This window comes from Protopterus annectens, chromosome 12.part0, assembly GCF_019279795.1.
Source record: "Protopterus annectens isolate FY-2018-M chromosome 12.part0, PAN1.0, whole genome shotgun sequence".
Classification (NCBI taxonomy): Eukaryota; Metazoa; Chordata; order Ceratodontiformes; family Protopteridae; genus Protopterus; species Protopterus annectens.
This window is the reverse complement of record NC_056746.1, coordinates 102,442,883-102,463,092: the sequence shown is the minus strand read 5'-3', so window position 1 is coordinate 102,463,092 and position 20,210 is coordinate 102,442,883. Positions and strand designations below refer to the sequence as shown.

The 20,210-nt window shown below is 42.2% G+C and overlaps 1 protein-coding gene across 1 annotated transcript in view; it reads right to left on the bottom strand.

Moving 5' to 3' along the window:
- LOC122816138 (kinesin-like protein KIF19) overlaps positions 1-20,210 on the bottom strand; it is a 937,234-nt gene that overhangs the window by 653,921 nt on the left and 263,103 nt on the right. The window contains exon 5 of the mRNA XM_044088894.1: positions 17,171-17,258. Coding sequence (XP_043944829.1) covers positions 17,171-17,258 — 88 coding nt within the window. The remainder of the gene's footprint in view (positions 1-17,170; positions 17,259-20,210) is intronic.

Here is a 20,210-nt window from a genome sequence, read left to right as displayed (position 1 = left end):
AACCACAGAGAGGACATGCAGACTATGCACAGAAGGCACCCCAGCCGGAAATCAAACCAGAGAACCTCTTGCTGTGAGGTGGCAATGCTAACTGCTGCACCACCGTGGCCACCCCAATTCATATTATATAAATAGCATACACAAATTAATAACAGATTCCTCTTCCTATACCCCCACCTTAGCAAATTCCAGTCCCCCTCTACCTCTATCCCATGAAAGCAGTCCTAACTTAGAAAGACCCCCCCCACATAGACAAATCTTCTCCCCTTCATCAAAGTAATGCTACACCATCTACCCCCTTCTCACTACAACCAGTACCAACCACAGAAATCTAGAAACTCCTCAAAAAATTTAAATCATGCTTTCTCTCCTCTGATCTCCCACCAAAATACTTAAAACTCGCTGTTGAGGCCATAGCATATCCTGTTAGCATTCTGATCAACCACTCGATTACAGACTCTTATGTCCCCAACCTCTGGAAAAAATCCATCAGCCCTCTTCACAAAGGAGATAACTCCAATGAACCCTCTTCACAAAGAAGGTAACTCCAAATATACCCTCTTAACTATCGCCCAATCTTTATCATCTCCCCACTATCCAAACTCCTCGAAAAATGCATTCATAAACAACTACTTCATAATCTCACACACAACAATCTACTCACTCCCACCCAACAGGGCTTTCACCCTTCACACAGTACAAGCACTGCTTTCCCCTTCATGGATACTGTTCAAAAATCCATCAACTCTGGTAATATTAGTTCTGTTTTACTACTACTAGATCCGGCAAAGGCTTTTGATATAGTATCACACAAAAAACTTCTGCAACACCTTTCTAATACTGGGTGCACCCCACCCACCCACCAATGGTTTAACAGCTACCTCGCAAACAGGCAACAATGCGTAAAATGGCAAAATACTCTATCAGAATACCAAAGTGGAGTAGCACAAGGGTCCATACTTGGACCTTTAATCTTAAAATTTTTAGCATCCTTCACACTGCTTCTCCTCTAAACTCTATTATCCAATATGCAGATAATACTACCATAATCTCCGCCTCAAATAACCTACAACACTTTCAGCAAATAACACAAGATACCTTCACTGCAATCGAAGTCTGGTTAACCAAATCACAACTACTCCTTAATGCCAAAAAAACAAAGCTTCTACTCTTCACAGCAAAACCCCTTTCATCTGACTTTCATATTTTATACAAAACAACACAGAAATTGAAATCATATCCCATGCTAAACTATTCGGTATTACTATTAACAATAAACTTAATTTGAACACCACATTTGTAATGCCATAAAAAAAACACTGCAAATTAGGAGCCCTACACAAACATAAACATTTTATGGACAACACCTCCAAAAAAGCTCTCGCCAACAATTAGTTGCTCCCCTCCCTCTTATACGGTGCCCCCATTTTCACCAACCTGCACTCATCACTACAAAATAAGCTCCAGTCTTGCTACCATAAAATTGCCAAATTTGTGACAGGCAGCTCCTTCTGCTCACACCGCTGACAATCCTTAAGATAATTAAACTGGATGGAATTTCCAGATCACATTAACCTCCTTCAACTGTCCATAGCACACAAAATTGTCTACAACCCAAACAACTGCCCTGCACTTAAGAACATTCTAACATCCTACAGTCCCACCGGAACCCTTTGCTTTGAAAATAAACAACTCATAAAAAGAAGTTATGTCTTACCATAACGTTCCATCTATATTGTTGATCCTCGTTCAGTCATTATGTGTGGGGTATCGGTACCGAGCCGGCCATCTTTCAAGCTAGTGCCAGCTACAAACTCTCAAGCTAAAAACTCTTACCCAGAATTCCCCTCTCCCTGTTACCTCAGATTGAGTTTGCAAGTCAAAAGAAGGTAGAGGCTTCCTCTGGTCAAATGACCTAACAGAACCGGATGGTGAGATCCACTAGAAGCCATAGGAGGGGGAAGGAGAGAGGGTCGTAATGACTGAATGAGGATCAACAATACAGATGGAACGTTATGGTAAGACATAACATCTTTATCTGATATTGTTAATCCTCGTTCATTCTCTACATGTGGGACAGAGTCCCCAGCTACCTTTATTCCTGGCAGGCTCTCATGGAAGGACATTCCGGAGCACCATAGAACCAAAAGATGCTCTTCCCCTGGAGGCCAAATCCAATTTGTAATGATTGATGAAGGTATGAGGAGTAGCCCAAGTTGTAGCTGCACAAATGTCATGTAAAGAGGCTCTGGCATGGAAGGCAGCAGAAGTTGCCACCGACCTTATAGAATGAGCCTTTATGGTAGTAGGTAATGGAATATTACGTTTTCTATAAATGAAGGTTATGCAGTCTTTTAACCATTTAACCAATGTGATTTTAGCAACAGCACATCCTAATCTAGGTCCAGAATAGGCCAAAAATAACTGGTCTGATTTACGAGAAGCCTTAGTCTTGTTCAAGTAGAAGCAAATTTGTCTGTGAATATCTAGGGTATGTAGGCAATACTCTCCACTGTTTGAATGATTGGGGAAGAAAACTGGCAATTCAATGGTTTGATTAATGGACATTTCAGAGATCACTTTTGACAGAAAGGAAGGATTAGTTCTCAATGACACTATCTCTATGAAAAATCAAATATGGTCTCTTGATGCATAAGGCTTGAAGCTCAGAGATATGTCTGGCCGAAGTAATGGTGACCAAAAACAAGGTCTTCCATGACAAATATCTGAGGTCGCAAGAAGAAGATGGTTCAAAAGGTGGCATTGTCAAAGCTTGTAGGACTAATGACAGGTCCCATGGTTGAGTAGGTTCTCTAAAAGGGGGTATTAGATGATTCACGCCTTTTATGAAAGTCTTGCATAATTTGTGTGACATAAGAGTAGAGTCTTGGACACCATCATGAAAATTAGATATTGCAGCCAAATGAACTCTAATGGTAGAGGCAGATAGACCGGACTAAAATAGGGTAGACAGATATTCCAGTACTATCGACACTGGTGCTGAAAAGGGATCTACTTGTTTTTCTTTCAGCCAAAAAGTAAATCTTTTCCACTTGCTGAGATATGTAATTCTGGTGGAAGACTTATGAGATACAAAAGAATGTCACGTACTGGCAAAGAAAGATCATTCTGCTTGGCAATCAAAGGAATTGGAGGAGCCAAGCTGTGAGCTTCAGGATGTTCAAGTTGGGGTGAATCAGATTCTGCGGATGGGAGATCAACCCCGGGACTGGATGGAGAATCCACGGTTGATCTAGCAGGTGAGGCCAAAGGAAGGGAAACCAAATCTGACAAAGCCAATATGGTGCTATGAGGATTACTTTGCTCTTCAACCGGCGGGCTTTCTTCAGAAACTGGAGAATGAGGGGGAGAGGTGGAAATGCATAAAGCAGACCTGAGAGCCAATCGTGAACTAGAGCATCCCTGGGTGACTGTCCCAGAGGGGGAATCAGGGTGAAATAGTTGCTGCATTTGTAGTTGGTCGGGGACGCAAAGAGGTCACAGCAAGGAAGACCCCAGTGGTTGAAAATCTCCGCCGCTATCACAGGATTCAGGGACCATTCGTGAGGTTGTAAAATACACCTGCTGAGTCTGTCTGCTATCATGTTGGAACTCCTGGAACTGTGCATTGCTAGAAGAAAGCGGTTGGTAGCCATCGCCCATTGCCATAAACTCATGGCCTCAGAGTGGGTAAGATTTGGTTCCACCTTGTTTGTTGATGTACCAGACCACCGCCATGTTGTCTAATTGTATCGCAACAGTCCCAGACGGCAGCAGGGGATGGAATGCTTGCAACGCCAGAAGCACCACCCTCAGCTCTAGAACATTTATATGCAGATGGGCCTCCATTTTGGACCAAGTACCTTGGACTGTCTGTCCCTGAAATAGCCCCCCCCACCCCATCAGGGAGGCATCCGTGGTCACTGTAGCCTTTGGCTGTTGCGGGGAGAAAGGGTGAGACCATTGTGATGGATTGTGCGCCATCCACCAATTTAGATCTTGTTTGCACCTGTGAGTTACCCGAATCTTGGCTGAAAGAGGGTACTGAAAGGGATACCATTGGGTGAGCAGTAGCCATTGTAGAAGCCTCATGTGAAACCTGGCCAGGGGGACAATTGTAATGGAGGCTGTCAGGGAACCCAACAACTGGAGAACAGAATGAGCTGTGGATTTCTCCCTTGAAAGGATTGGAATCAGTTGCTGCTTTATCCTTAGAATTCTGTGCCCTGGAATGGATGCTCTGCAATTTTTTTGTATTCAAGATGACCCCTATGAATTCTGTGGACTGAGACGGGGTAAGATTGGATTTTTGCCAGTTTATGGTTATGCCTAGCCTTTCTGCAGTGAGGAGAGAGTATGCCAGGGCTTCTTCCAATAGATGTCTGGTGGGGGCGGAGATGAGCCAGTCATCTAGGTATAGAAACACCTGGAATCCTTGTAGTTGCAAGTGAGCTGTGATGACTGCCATGCACTTTGTGAACACTCTGGGGGCTGTAAAGAGTCCGAAGGGCAGTACTCTGAACTGGTAATGACTAGCTCCTGCACGGAAGCGAAGAAATATTCTTGATGGTCTGTCCACTTTTATGTGGTAGTACGCATCTTGAAGATCTATCAAGCACATCCAATCATCTTTTTCCAAAAGCAGAAGGATAGACTTTATTGTGACCATCCATAATTTCTGCACTTTTACAAACTTGTTCAATACACTGAGATCCACAATTGGTCTCCAGTCCCTGGTTTTCTTTGGCACCAAAAAATAGTCTCGAGTAGAATCCGGATCCTATCTGGCCTGGAGGAACTATTTGGGATGACTCTTTTTCTTAGCAACTTTGAAATCTCAAACGCTGCTTCTTCCTTTTGACTGGGTAGAATGTCAGGTAAGCTTGTTAGGGGAGCGAGACAAAGGTTGAAGGGGATATGATAACCTCTGGTTATTATCCTTTGTACCCAAGAATCGGTGGTAATGGTTAGCTAGGCAGAAGAGTACAAAGAGAAACAACCCCCAACCACTTCCAGAGGAAAGCAGTTGAGCTGCTCTTCAGGAGCGCTGGTAGGACTGAATCCCTGGAACCCTGGTTACGTGGACCCCCTCTGCCCCGAAAGGGGTGTCTTCCCTGAGAGTTTCCCCCTCTGCCTCAAGGGGAGAAAGTACAGTTGTGTACATTTACCATAAATGTAGATGTTCGAGTGTCTTCACTGTTGCAGTCATGACTGTAGGGTTCTCCCCTGCCAGCAGGCAGTCCTCGGTTGGCCAGAATCCCAAAGTCTGGGTCCGGCATCGGCTGTTCAGCCATGCTCCCTGACGTCAGAGCGCCAGGAGTACAAAGCTGACAGCCGACGCCATGTTCTCCAGTTTTTCTTGCCCCAGATGTCAGGTGCTCCAAAATGAGAAAGATCCCATACCCTTTGCAAATACACCTCAAAAGAAGGGTGAAGAAAGGAACCACACAAAAGAAAAAATAAGAGGGGACAGGAGGGAGGACCAGACTGCAACAGTGAAGACACTCAAACATCTACATTTATGGTAAGTGTACACAACTGTACTATGTTCATCGTGTTTCACTGTTGCAGTCATGACTGTAGGGTTGAATCCCAAAGCAGAATAAAAGGGAGGTGGTCATAAAGAAGAGGGGGCAGCTAAAAGGCCCTGCAAGACAGCAGAAGCAAAGCCTGCCCTAGACTTAGAGTAAAGAGGTAGATTGTAGTGCTTGGAAAAAGTATGCACTGAACTCCAAGTTGCAGCTTCCAAAATGTCTTTGGTAGGAACTCCCCTGAGGAAGGTAGCTGAAGTGGCAGCAGCTCTGGTAGAGTGAGTCCTTATACTCCCTGGGATTTGCTTTCCATGGTGTGAATAGCAAAATCTGATTCCATGAGCAATCCATTTGGAAATAGTCTGTTTTGAAATAGCTTTACCATGGGAACTTGAAGCATAAGAAACAAACAATTGCTCTGATTTCCTGATGTCCTTGGTTTTGTCCAGGTAAAAACGTAGTTGTCTGTGTACATCCAAGGAATGCAAGATCCTTTCCCCCTTATTTTGAGGAGTGGGGAAAAAAGTTGGCAAGTGAATAGTTTGATTTAAAGCCACTTTGGAAATCACATTAGGCATAAAAGTAGGATTAGCCCTTAAAGACACCCTGTCTTGATCAAAAATAATATAAGGGTCCGCAGCCATGAGAGCTTGCAACTCCGAGACTCTCCTGGCAGAGGTCAGAGCTAACAGGATAGCTGTCTTCCAAGATAAAAACTTGATGTCAGCTGTGGCAGCAGGCTCAAAAGGAGGTAAGGTGAGTTTTTCCAAAACATAGTTGAGATCCCAAGCAGGAATGGGAGGAGATCTAGGGGGCCTTAAGTTTTAGCTCCTCTGAGAAACTGTCTCATGAGCTGGTGGGAAAAGATTGGATGGTCTGTATTATAATAAGTAGAAATAGCAGAGGCATGTATCTTTATTGAAGAGAAAGAGAGACCCTTATGTAAGAGGTCTGTAAGGTAAAGTAAAATCAGAGGAATGTTAGGAAGAAGAGGATCAGAATCCTGAGCCTGCATCCAGGAACAAAATCTTTTCCATTTTCCTGCATAAGATTTTCTAGTGCTAGGACGTCTGGCTTCTAAAATGACATCCATAACCTGCTTGGGTAGGAGAGAATGAATCAAAGACCCTGGATTAACCAGGCCGCCAGGCTGAGAGTTTTGACATGGGAGTGCAGAACCTGACCCTGGTGTTGGGACAGAAGGTTCGGAGTCTGTGGTAAAACCCAAGGAGGCTCCAGACAAAGGTTTTTCAGTGTTGGGTATCAAAACTGTCGAAGCCAATTTGGGGCCAGCAAGATTATCATCTTGGGCTTGTCCTGTTTGATCTTTAATAATACCTGTGGAAGAAGAGGAAGAGGCGGAAAGGCATACCCCGAGAGGTTTCTCCAAATGAATGATAGAGCATCCACTTTCCAAGCTAGTTCGTGGAATGTCCTGGTGCAAAAAATCTGTAGTTGATGATTGAGGTGGGATGCAAAGAGGTCTATGTGAGGACATCCCCAGACTGCTGTAATCATCTTGAATATTTCGGTGTCCAGCATCCATTCATGTGGGTCCGACAGGTTTCTGCTCAGACTGTCTGCCAGGAAGTTTCGCTTCCCTGGTAGAAACTGAGCTTGAAGGGTCCAGTTTGCAAGCTAGAGCTGTGTTCCAAAGATCCATGGCTAGTCTGCAAAGGGGATAGGAAAGAGATCCCCCTTGCTTGTTTATGTACTACATAACTGTGGTGTTGTCTGTCCGTATCGGTAGTTGTCCTGGTTGTAGAAGATTCCTGAAGGCCAATAGAGCTTTCTGAACGGCTAACATTTCCTTTAAATTGATATGCAGGTGCTTCTCATCCTTTGTCCAAAGACCCTGCAGACAGTTGCCTTGAAAATGGGCTCCCCATACATAATCTGAGGCGTCCGTGGTTAGTATCTGAGTGGCAGGAGGCAGATAGAAGGGCTTTCCTTTGTTTAGAGTACATGCCTTTGACCACCAAAGGAATTCCTTTTGAAGACAAGGCAGGATGGAGATCTGTATGTCTAAACTGTGGCAATGCTGAGACCATACACTTTTTAGGTACCACTGTATTTTCCTCATATGTAGTCTTGCATATGGTACGAGAAGGATGCAGGAGGCCATGTAACCCAAAGCCTGCAGGAATCTCCTTGCAGATAGCTGAGTTAATGTTGCCAAGGTTTTGAAAGTTGAAGCCAGCTGTAATTGTTTTTCGTATGTCAGAAATGCCATCTGGGTTGTTGTGTTTAGAGAAGCGCCCAGAAATATTATCTGTTGTGAGGGTGTCAAATTTGACTTTTTTATGTTTACAGTGAATCCCAGGAACTTGAGAAGATTCTGAACAAACTCTAGATGCTGGAGTAAGACATCCTTGCTGTCTGCCTGAATAAGACAGTCATCCAGATAAGGGTAAATTTGAATTCCCTTGAGTCTGCAATAAGCTACTACTGGAGCCAGGCATTTGGTGAAGACCCTGGGCAGTAGACAATCCAAAGGGCAGCGCAGAGAATTGATAGTGCCTCGATCCGGCCTTGAACCTGAGGTATTTTCTGCATTCCTGCCTGATGGGAATGTGTAAGTATGCCTCCTTTAAATCCAAAGTTACCATCCATGCATTTTTGGTCAGCATTGGAAGTAGCTGCTGTAGAGTAAGCATCTTGAATTTTGGTATCTCGAGGAAAGTGTTCAAGACTGACAGATCCAGAATGGGTCTCCATGAATTTTGCTTCCTGGGGACTAGAAAGAGCCTTGAGTAAAAACCTTGTCCCATCTCTGAAAGTGGAACTAGTTCTATGGCTTTCATAGCCAAGAGAGCTTCCACCTGGTTTAAGGCCTCTAACCATTGATGTTTTGGAAGATCTGGCCATCCGCTTGGTCTTGGTAGGATATGAAAATGGAATTTGTAACCTCTTGAAACCACATCTAGAACCCACTTGTCTTGGGTTATATGAGTCCAATTTAGGTGAAAAAGAGAAAGTTTTCCTCCGAGAGGGGCTTCCAGGCAAGAAGTTCCTGCAGCCCAACAGAGGGAGTCATTGAGTCTGTTTTCTATGAGCTTGCGACCTGTCCTCTCCTCCCCTAGGGGTGGAAGCAGTCCACTGTCTTGATCTATAAGAGGCTTGCATGTGAGGCCTTCCTCGGGGGCGTCTGTATCTACCCCTCTGAGGCCTGTCTGAATTGGGAAAGGACCAATTTTTTGTAGGCCAATTCCTACTAAATCTGGGTGGCTGTACTTGTAAGAAATCTTTAACCGTTTGCATGGATTTTGCCTTGTCCTCCATCTTCTTTATCACCTCTTCAGCTTTAGATCCAAATAAAACATTATGCTGAACAGGAGCATCCAATAATTTAGCCTTTACTTGATCTGGCAAATTTTGTTCCTTTAACCATGCATGCCTTCTAATGACTGTGCCAGAGGCAGCAGCCCTACAAGAAGCCTCTAAGGCATCAAATCCACAGTGTAAACCATGCTTCCCAACTTGTTCAGTGGCATGCATTAAGTCATGTAATTCCTTATCCTCTGCAAAGGCGGAAATGGAAGTTAGCTTTTGTTTTAAAACAGACAGAAGAAATTGCTGGTATTTCAGCATATGAAACTGACAGTTTAAAGCCCTAATAGATAAAGTAGCAGAAGTGTACACTTTTTTGCCCCATCTTTCTAAAGATCTGGAATCCTTTTCAGTGGGAATGGGGTTTTTAGCAGAAGCGGCCTTAACCCCCTTAGGACCCTGAGAAATGGTTTCAGGGTCAGCAGTAGGATTCTTGTATAAAAACTGGTGGGAATCAGGAACCCTATAATATCTGTCTGGCTTAACAGGAGCTGGAGGAAAAGAGTCAGGAGTTAAGTTAACCTCCGAAAAAGCATCATCCACAATATCCAAAATAGGAGGAATAGCCAGGGGTCTATGTTGGGGAAGAAGAAGAAAATCCCTTAGTCTTTTCTTAGATTCCGAGTACTTCTGTCCTTCCCAGTGAAAATGTTCCCTCATTTCATGCAAAGTTTCCCCAAAAGAAAAATCCTCAGGGGGAGAAGCTGAAGGAATGGATTCTTCAGCAGGAGGGAAAGAATATTCCTGGTCAGAAGAAGAAACTGAAGAAACAGAAGCCTGATCAGAGGAGTCATAATAAACTTCCTGCCTTGGCCTTTTATCTGGAGGGGGATGTGAACCCCTAATCATAGTAAGTAAGTCCTCCGCCATCTTAAGTAACTGTTTCTGAGACTTGGGTGCAGGATCAGAAGAGGCCTGGGCTGCAGTCTTTGATTTGGAAGGAGTCTTTGCCTTTGTCTTTGGCTTTGCCTTTATTAGAAGCTGAGTAGGCCTGAAAACCCCTTCGGAAGCCGGTACCTGCACAGTGGCTCCGGACCCATCTGAAGGAGCATTGTCCGAAGGTCCTGCAACAGAAATATTCAAAGGCCTAGTTGGCTCCTCGTGGGAGTCCATTTCGGCCATCAGTTCCGAAATGTCCGATGACAGGGGCTACAAAAGTGCCTCACTGACGACGGCCAAACCTGAAGCTGGCTCTGCTTGTACAACATCGTCTGATTTGGTCCTCGGAGGCCTGTCTTTATCCTTGCGCCATTTGTGAACTCTGGTAGCCGGAACCGTATCCGACATTTTATAATTAAAATGCCTACCGAAGTAATGAAATGCAAAATCGTACCTTCGTTTAATCGTACGTTGATTGAATCTAGCACAAAACCGACAACTAGCTACGTCGTGGTCAGGGCCTAAGCAAGGAATACAGTAAGAATGAAAATCCTTATGAGGTATTTCCTTTTCAAATGAAATACAATTATTAACTTTTTCTGACATCGGACTGGAGCAAGAACAAGTTTCCCCAATGGGGTACTTAGCTTTGAGTAGGAGAAGAAAGTCTTTGGACTGAAGTACGTTTATAAAAAATTGTCAGGAGTCAGCCGACCGGCACTTGTGAACTGCTATCACCGCACGGCAAGAAAGACTGGAGAACATGGCGTCGGCTGTCAGCTTTGTACTCCTGGTGCTCTGACATCAGGAAGCATGGCTGAACAGCCGACGCCGGACCCAGACTTTGGGATTCTGGCCAACCGAGGACTGCCTGCTGGCAGGGGGAGAACCCTACAGTCATGACTGCAACAGTGAAACACGATGAACATCTCAGCCTGTGTGTCACGGAAAGAACCTTGAGACTTTTTGCGCCATATCTTCCCACTCTTCTGGTTTCTGGACAAAGCCTGTTGAGGGGAAGAATAATGGACACCCACAGCAGAAAGGGTCTTACCATCCTGTTCACATCTGGCCAGTGTGCTTTTACCCTTGGGTCCAAACAATGACAAGGCTTCGTAGGGAGCATTGAGAAAGGAAGCCTTGAAGGGTTACGCAAAATTACACAAGCGCATCCAGGCATGTCATCTCAGGACAATGCCTGAACCCGCCACTCTAGCTGCTCCTTCTGATGCGTGAGATATCAGACGCACGGAGGAGTTAGATATTGATTTGATGGTGGCTAGCTGAGAAGCCACTCTGTCATGGACCTCATCAGACACAGCTCCAGCCAAAGTTTCAGAGAGTTCAGAAATTAAGTCTCTTTGAAGCCTGGTAAAATGTGCCATATAGTTCAGGGACCTGACTGCAAAGGTCGTTGATGCAAAAGTACACTTCCCTATTCTGTCCAGAGCCCAGGACTATTTGTTTGGCAGATGGACAGTCTGGCATTCTTCTTCTTCCTCCAGGTCCTTTTTAGTTGCGGCCGCCACCACCAAAGCATCTACAGGAAGACCTTTGGACCAATGGAGATCACTAGCAGGAGGGGACAACATTTTATCTGGCCTCCGGGGAATGGCCTCAACAGTGTCAGGAGCTTTCCACGCATGCTGCATGATGAGCTGGACAAGTTCGTCGGCAGGTGGAGTAACCCAGGAGGTAGGGGTCTGGGCACGAAAGGCCTGCAGGAACACAGAATCTTCAGAGGTCAGATTAGAGAACTGCCAGTCACCTCTCAGTTTAAGAATTTCAAGGATATCACCAAAGGATACCTCAGAGGGTGATCAAGGGGACCCTTCCCTATCATCAAAGTCTGCGTCTTCAGTAAGGGACTCCTCTGTGGAGTCCATGTGCTTCCTCTTGCAAGAGCTCTTTTGATGATCTTCCTCAGAGGGAGAAGCTGGGGAAGACAGCTCAAAAGGGGTCTCTTGTGGGAGTATGTCCTGAGGCCCTTGCGCCCGGTGTCTGTTAGGAGTGGCTTGTGTACATTGCGGTTGAGAGGAGGGTGGGAAGAGAGATAGCACAGGATCGCCAACTGATGCCAGAGCCTTCTCCATAAGCTGGAAGGCCGGTCCACCTGAAGAGGGATGGGGGCCCAGGGCAGGGGTCACCCCTCACCTAAGTGGCTCAGCCTGCTGACTCGGAGTCCCTGGATGGCTGTGAAATGCCAAAGTATGTACGCCACAGCTGAAATCCTGGGCCATGACAAGACTCTCCTGCCACAAAGGCAACTGTGGCTCCTTAGTGAGGTCCATAAAAGGAACCGTAGTGGAGGGAAGACTGTGCTATATCAAGGGGCTTCAAAGGCAATGAAGGAGGAGAATAAGTAGGGGTCTTTGGTAAAGGGTGATCACCTCCCGAGGAAGGATAGGTCCTGGGGGGCAAGATACCTCTGACCAAAAGCACTTGATCCACAAGACACAACACATCGTGTTCAGAGAGGCTTCTAGTGGATTTCATGGACATGGCTGAGGGAGAGTCAGGTCTATCCAAGGACAGGGCAAACTTGGTACCCACCATGGAGGTGGTCTGCACTGAGAACAATGGAGCTGCAATGTACTGAACTACTGGTGTCTGCACCGAGGAAATCATCAGTGTTGAAGGCGTGGTCTGCACCGACGATGAGGTCGGTACAGAAGTCGTTGTCGGCACTAAGGCCTTTGCTGAATACATCGGTGATGAAAACTGAATGGTTGGTACCAAGAGGGTAGTCAGTGCCGGGTAAGTTGTCGGAGCCGAAAAGGAAATGGGCATCGAAACATCCATAGACGTCATAACAGTCTGCATCGACTGGACAGTCGGTGCCGGTAAGGGAGTCTGAACAGAGGAGCTCCTCGGTACCGATGTAGTATGGGGCACACTAGTCGGTGCGGAGGTCTCAGATGGTGCCAAAGGTCTAGGCACCAAAAGCGCTGGAGCCAAAGAAGTCAAATCCGAACTGGAAAGCTTAGTTTTCTTGGGTCTCGGTTCCTGAGGGTCCCCAGCTGGGGACGAAGGAAGAGACTTGGCCTTTTTATGTTCATCACTCTTTTTCTTATGGGATCTTGGAGGGGTTGAAGCCTCTAACCCAGAAATAGCCTCTGAAAAGGAGATTTAAGTAGCCCCTTTAATATTAATTTATTTTTCCTCTCAATTAATGTCCTGTTAGAGAAATTCTTACAAATCCTGCAAGGCGGGTGAACTGTTAAATGAGGCACACCCAAGCAATAGACACACAGGGAATGTGCATCTGAAGTAGGTAATTTATGTCCACAATCTAAACATCTTTTAAACCCTGGGCTACCTTTTTTATCTGTCATGTTTGTTAAGGAAAGAAAGAAAAAAACAGAAAAATACCAGCAATGGTACAAGAAATACCCGAAGATAAGAAGGAAAAGGGTTTACCAACGATGGAAAAAAGGAATTACCTCGCGGTAAAAAGAGAGGAAAGTAGTTGAAAAGGATTTGAAAAAGGGTAGTCGCTAAATGCGATAAGGTAAGAGATAACTATCTAATAACTTTTTTTTGTGAAAAAAAGCTGTCTTAAAACTTAGTATGAAGAAAATACTGTACTTAGCTCAAGAGAAGTAGCTTGACATGACTAAATGGCGACACGGCAAACAAAATCTGAGGTAACAGGGAGAAGGGAATTCTGGGTAAGAGTTTTTAGCTCGAGAGTTTGTAGCTGGCGCGAGCTTGGAAGATGGCCAGCTCGGTTCCGAGGTCGGAACCAATACCCCACACGTAAGGAATGAATGAGGATTAACAATATCAGATCTGTCTGTCTACCAGATAAAAGAGCTGGGCACTGACTTTACTTGTATGCTGTCATTAAACTCTGGAACTCACTTCCAACCAGCATAAACACCATTGGCTGCTTCAACAAATTTAAACTCACCCTAAAGAACTATCAAATAAATACTCATATCTGCCCCTGCATCTATCCAAATAGATAAACCATCTTACTTTCTCTGAGTTTTCCCTCTAACTTACCTCAATTTTTACCCCTCAAAACCAGTAGGAAACTCTTTTGATCTATAAGTTATTTTAAACAACTCTATTCGTACTATTGATCATTCTAGCCTTAACTATCATTCTAACCCTCACCCCTTTAAAACTCCCCCTAATTGATTTTCCCTTTCAACCTATTCAATTTTTACAAAAAAAAATATATAAATATATTTTGCAAATTACTCTGTTTCTCTCTGATATGGTAATTCCACAATTTTATAACTTCTCTCAATATGTTATATTGTACTGTATTGTACTAAAAGTTCTTGTAAAATACTTATTGTTATTTCTGTGTGTACATAATGTCTTGTGGAGCTTTTCTCCTTGGGCCTCCACTGAAAATGGGTTCCTGACCCAGTCGGACTTTCCTGGTCAACAAATGTCAATCAATCGATACATAAATAAATCCTGATATTTTATAACTTTGTGTCTCTCTTTAAGCAAGACACAGTAATCACTGTATATAGCAAATATAATAATGCTAATTTTGTCTTTTTTTCATGGACTACTATGTCTGGTTTTCTCACATCTAGTTTTTGAACTGCTGGTATTGACTGATCCCAGGTAATGCAGACTTCATCATTGCCCATAATGCTTTGTGATTCATGTCTCCAATGTTTCTCAGGTACTTCTACATTGTATTGTTTTCACAATCCCAATGAAGCAGCATTGATACATTATTGTGCCTTTCAGTATACAGGCCCTTGGCCATGAGTATCACACCCAACAACAAGATATGCAACTGTTCCCAGCTCTTTTTTACAGAACCTGCATTTGTCTGTTTCTCCCATGTTTTCAATGGACTTTGTAAACCAATGTGTACACAGTCCACTATCCTGGGCCACCATTATTAGCCTTTGATCTTTTGGTTTCAGTTCAACTCTCCTTAACCATTCCTGCATCACTCATAATCAGTGCTATCAGTCCTAAGCCTTGAAGACATATGAGAACAGGAAACAAACCGGCATGTATAATCTGCTAAACAATATTTTGCAAGGGAAGGAGCTAGTCTGCTGGAAGAAGGGCTCTACAAGACAGAGCACATAGTATGCAAACAACAAAATTAACACTTTCAAGGGCTCTAATGTGAATTTTGCAGTTTTCAGGATTTGAATGAGCTATGTAATGTTTGACTGACAATTACTGAATATAGTAAAAGTGATGTATAAAGTTTGCAACTAAAATTATGTCAGTACGGTTTGTGATGCATAATGCTTGCAACTAAAATTATGTCAATGTGGTTTGTCTTCATTTACATAGATGTATGATTGCCTATGACATACGTGATGATTTAATAAAGATGCTTCTTGTTTAAAAACAAAAATGCTGAAATCCTTATAGCCTAACTAAAACTTAATATACACAGAACACCATTTGTGTAATAGAAATCTGCCTACCCCCTGAAAATAACATTATCACAGCTGAGGATTTTCTCTCTTGGGTCTCATCAAACACCCCTCAAGAAACAACCATATTATGAATATTGACTGGCAAACAACAGACACAGAGTCTAATGGTGCAGCTTAATGCCTTTGTGGATACAGCCAGCTCATCTGCACTGCAACAAGACATAATAAACCTGGTGAGGAAAAAGTTTGTATCATATACCAAAATCCCTAATTACATTATCTATTCTGGCACCCTCCCAGACAGCTGAAGAGATCCTCTCTCCAGCTATGCAATTAAAGAATGAATGTCTACTCAAAACAGCACCACTACAATTATGTCCACAATCTAACTTACTACAAAGAAGGCAGTTTCATCTCAGATTAAACCAAATAATTTGGCATAAATTACAGTCATTACAGACAGACAATGCTGCCACATTTTTATCTCAATTCTTCTAAATATACTCAATGCTCCTTTAAAAAAGTTAAAGTAAACCCAGTTGTTATTGCTAAGCAAAAAAAAAACTCACAGTACAAAAGGACAAAGCCTGGAAAACACAGAACCAAAGCAAATTTGAGTCTGCGTTAAACTAACAAAAATATAAGCAAATGAGAAATTATACCAAACAACAAATTACATAAAAAAATCTTATTAGTCAAAAACTTTGGTTGTGTAGGCAAATTTATCATAATAATAGATGTCTGAATGACCATTATTGCAGTAGCTTAAGCTATTTGGGTTATATCCTGCATAGGATATAAAAGTCTGCCATCTTCCACAGCTTCAGGGCACCTTCAATGTACCCAAACTATTTCTCAGCTTGAGCTGAGCTGACTAAAATACAGGTTTGTGCACCAAGTCCTAGGAGCATTCGTGTCAATTGAGAGAAGGAGGCTAAGCTCTGATAGGGCTCTGAAAGGGCCCTGCAAGGAAAAAAATGTCCACACCATGGCATAAAAAATAAACCCAGAAAAAACAAGGGGGAAGGGTGGAGGGAGCAGCTACTGCATCAGTGATAATTTGAACATCAACTGTTATGGAAATTTTGCTTACACAACTCTACTGTCTTCATGATCACTGCTGAGGTAGCCTTAAATATATGGGTAGATTACTGTAGCTTAAAATACCTGGGAGAAGGAAAGGGGGGGGTGCCAGGAGGCCTAGCAAAGCCTGTCCTAGACCTGGGGAAGGAATCTATATTATAGTCCTTTGTAAAAGTATGAATAGAAGTCCAAGTTGCTGTTTTTAGATTGATTCTAAAATTCAACCCTTTCCAAAAAGCCAAAGATGAAGCCACAGCCTTGGTAGAATGAGCCTTGACCCTACCTTAAATAGTTTTGCTGTGGTAAGAGTAACAAAAATGTAATAGCCTGAGACAACCATTTGGAAATAGTCTACTTTGACACATGTTGCCCTTGTGTTTTCCCTTCACTAGACATGAACAACTGATCAGAAGTTCTAAAAGATTTGGTTCTATCAAGATAGTACCTGAGTTGCCTGTAGACACCCAAGGTATAAAATATTCTGTCTCCCTCATGTTTAGGCTCTGGAAAGAAAACAAAGAGATGGATAGCTTAACTTAAGGTAAATGTGGGTACCACTTTAGGCATGAAACAAGGATTAGTTCTTAAGGATTTCCTGTCTTTGCAAAAAATGAAAGAATCTTAATCTACCATAAGAGCTTGCAACTCAGATACTCTTCTTGCAGGTGTCAGGGCAATGAGTACAACTGCTTTCCATATTGAGAACCTCAAGTCAGTCTAATGAGATATGTCAAATGGAGCAAGTGTTAGCCTTTCTAACACACAATTAATTTGCAATGTTGTGCAGCTCTGGCTCTCAAATAAAAAGCTCAGCAGTTACACCACATCAAGCACCTATCTCAAAGAAAGATCAATACCTTACATGCGTCAAAACTTCTGCATTTAAATGCATCCTACACAGTGCACAGAATTCAAAGGAATAACTTGTACAGTAGTTTTATAAGAGCACAGAATAAGTACTGATTTTCTTACCTGTAGGTCCATAAGCAAACACTGTTGCATTGTAGCCAGAAATAACTGCTTCTATTAGATTCTTGGTTGTGGCAAAGTACACATCCTCCTGAAAAACGAGAAGATGAAGAAAATAATCAATTTTCAAAATGTGCACTTGGGTTGTACACTCATCACAATAGTAGATATTCAGTATCCTTTCCCTATTTCAGTCTTTATCTTTTGAGTATTTCTACCTCCAGCTGCGTATTATTAGCCAGAGCTATATTAGTATTGACGATTATCTGTTCAAAGCTACCTGCAATTAGAACTTTTGCCCAGAACAGCTACAGTACATGATGTATATATACAAATAAGCTTTTGGAGCCTAACCCACTACTACAGCAATTTCCACCATAGTTCTCAGGTGTTATTTAATTATATTAACTGGGTTAGGTCCACTAGCCTTTCTGATCTTCAAGGATATCCTTGATTTTGACTCAAGCTTTTGCTTCCTTTCTCAAAAAATGTTTGATTTCTGTGGCAAACAATGAAGATTAAAATCATTACATAAAAATAATTATAGTTTGAACTTTTTACTGTTCAGAAAACATAGTGTGAATCCTTTTTTATTAAAATAATTTTCCTAGTGAATAATATCAATCAGCAAACTGTGTCCCTGATTTTGGGCGGTCAGTCCTAATAATTTTATAATTTAGCCTTAAAACATTTGAGAGCTATATTTGTCAGTGGAAAAGTACAGATCTTACATGCCTTGAACATTCACAAATTAAAATAAATGCCCAAATAGTAAGTGGCAAAAGAAATTCATACAGGAATATAACAGTGCACCTGTATTCCTTTATAAACATTTAGTATAGGCTAAGTCTGCTAATTCACTAGGCAACTTCCGAAGGAAGTTTACCATGTAGGAACATAACAGTAAAAGCTCTAAACAACGCAAGAATTTGCATCTAGAAAAACACCATTCATCTCCTTGTCAAAAGACAAACATCAAACTGTTACTCAAGCCAAACACCACTTGCTCATTCACACAATTCACAAAGAAGTACTTTAAAAGATATAAATAAATACAGGTTAAAAGAAAAAAAGTGAGACAGTGGATGATTGATTACTATTACTAAGAAAAGGAAAAAATACTGAACATTAGCACCTCATGTAAATGTACTGCATTAGATCAATGTTTATCATTAGATTGAAGTTGTACATAGTTCTGTGTGTTGATATTAAGTTAATAGGTTCTGGGGAATTGTTTGTCTGAGGGTTTTCATTAAAACAAACAGTCTTGTAGGATGTGACATACACTCAAATGGATATGACAAGAAACAGCTGTACAAAAGATCAACCTGACAAACATTAGTGTATGCATGTAACACAAAAGCTGAAACTAGATATTTAAAAAAGCTGTTATACATAACAAATGGGAATAATAACTTCTTATCATAAAGACAACACTTTCCATATTATCATTAAATGTGAATGGTCTCAGATATATACAAACAAGTAGTGAACTTTATTAAAAAATGCAGAATACAAATAGCTATGTGACAGGAAACATTTGGAAAGAACTCAGCATGTGATTTGATAACAAAAAGATTTCAGGATGGTTATTCAGCAGAATATCAAGGACAAAGGAAAACAGGAGTACTTATATTAATTGTGAGAGGGGCTCTAATAGTGACAGAAGAGGAAAAAAGATAATAATAGGGGCTACTGGCAAGGGAGAGGGATTAGACTGTCACGTATTTATATTTCACCTAAAAACTGCTAAAATTGAGCTTAAAAAAATTCTGGGAGAAATTACCATTTATCAGTAGGGAATATTACTTATGGGTGGGGACTGGCATTTAAGTTTGGATATATCGGACAGGCCTAGAAGGAAAAATATAACAAAAGAGGGTAGATTTTTGAAGAAATTTATGAAAATATTTTGCATGGAAGATGTGAATTCAGTACTTGGAGTTCAGACAGAATTTACATATGTACAAAAACTGGGCTAGGCTAGACAGAAATTATATTTCACAGAAATGTGCATTTATTTGAAAGTTTTGATATGCATCCAATAACTATTTCAGATCATGAGCCAATAATAAGTAAAATAAAAATGCAGGGTAGTGAAATAAAAATAACACATCAGTGCTTCCCCACCTATCTGTTAAATAAATAGGAATTTAAGGAATAGTAGTAGAAATTATCTGGGAGTTATTAGGGAAGACAGAATTTCTTCTGAAAATATAGCTATGGAATGGGATAACATTAAGGTGGGTTTTAAAAATAATGGAAATAAAAGAAAAAGAGATATGGTTAACAAGTAATAAGAATGAATAAGAGGGACAGACAAAGGTCAAGATACTGCAGAATAAGGGGATTCTCATACAACAAGAGACGCAATTGCAGACTGCAATAGAGAAAATAAGGGACTACACCTTTATAACAGACGAGTTTAGAAAGACTGCTGTAAAGTACAGTTGTGTACCTACCATAAATGTAGATGCTCGAGTGTATTCACTGTTGCAGTCATTACAATTGGGTTATCCTGCTGGCAGGCTACCCGCAGTCGGCCCAAGTTCCAAAGTCCAGGTCCGGCGTCGGATGCGGTCACCTCCTCCCTGACGTCAGTGCGCCAGGGGTATAAAAGATGCAGCCGATGCCATTTTCTTCAGTTTTTCTTGCCCCAGATGTCAGGTGCCCCTAAAATGGTAGGCTAAATTATTCCAATAAGCATGCATACACAAAAAACAACTTTTCCTTCATCTACAAGCAAATACACCACACAGGTTGTATGGAATAGTGAAGTACAGATAAGTCCCAGCAAGGAAAAGGGGGATGGTGGGAGGGTAACCTGGAATGCAACAGTGAATACACTCGAACATCTACATTTATGGTAGGTACACAACTGTACTATGTTCATCGTGTTTCACTGTTGCGGTCATTAAAATTGGGTTGAATCCCAAAGCTAAGATTGGGAGGCTGGTACTAAATAGGATTAGGAGAGGCTATCAAGCCCTGCAGAACTGCAGTGGCAAAGCCTGCCCTGGATTTAGAGTAGAGAGGTAAGTTA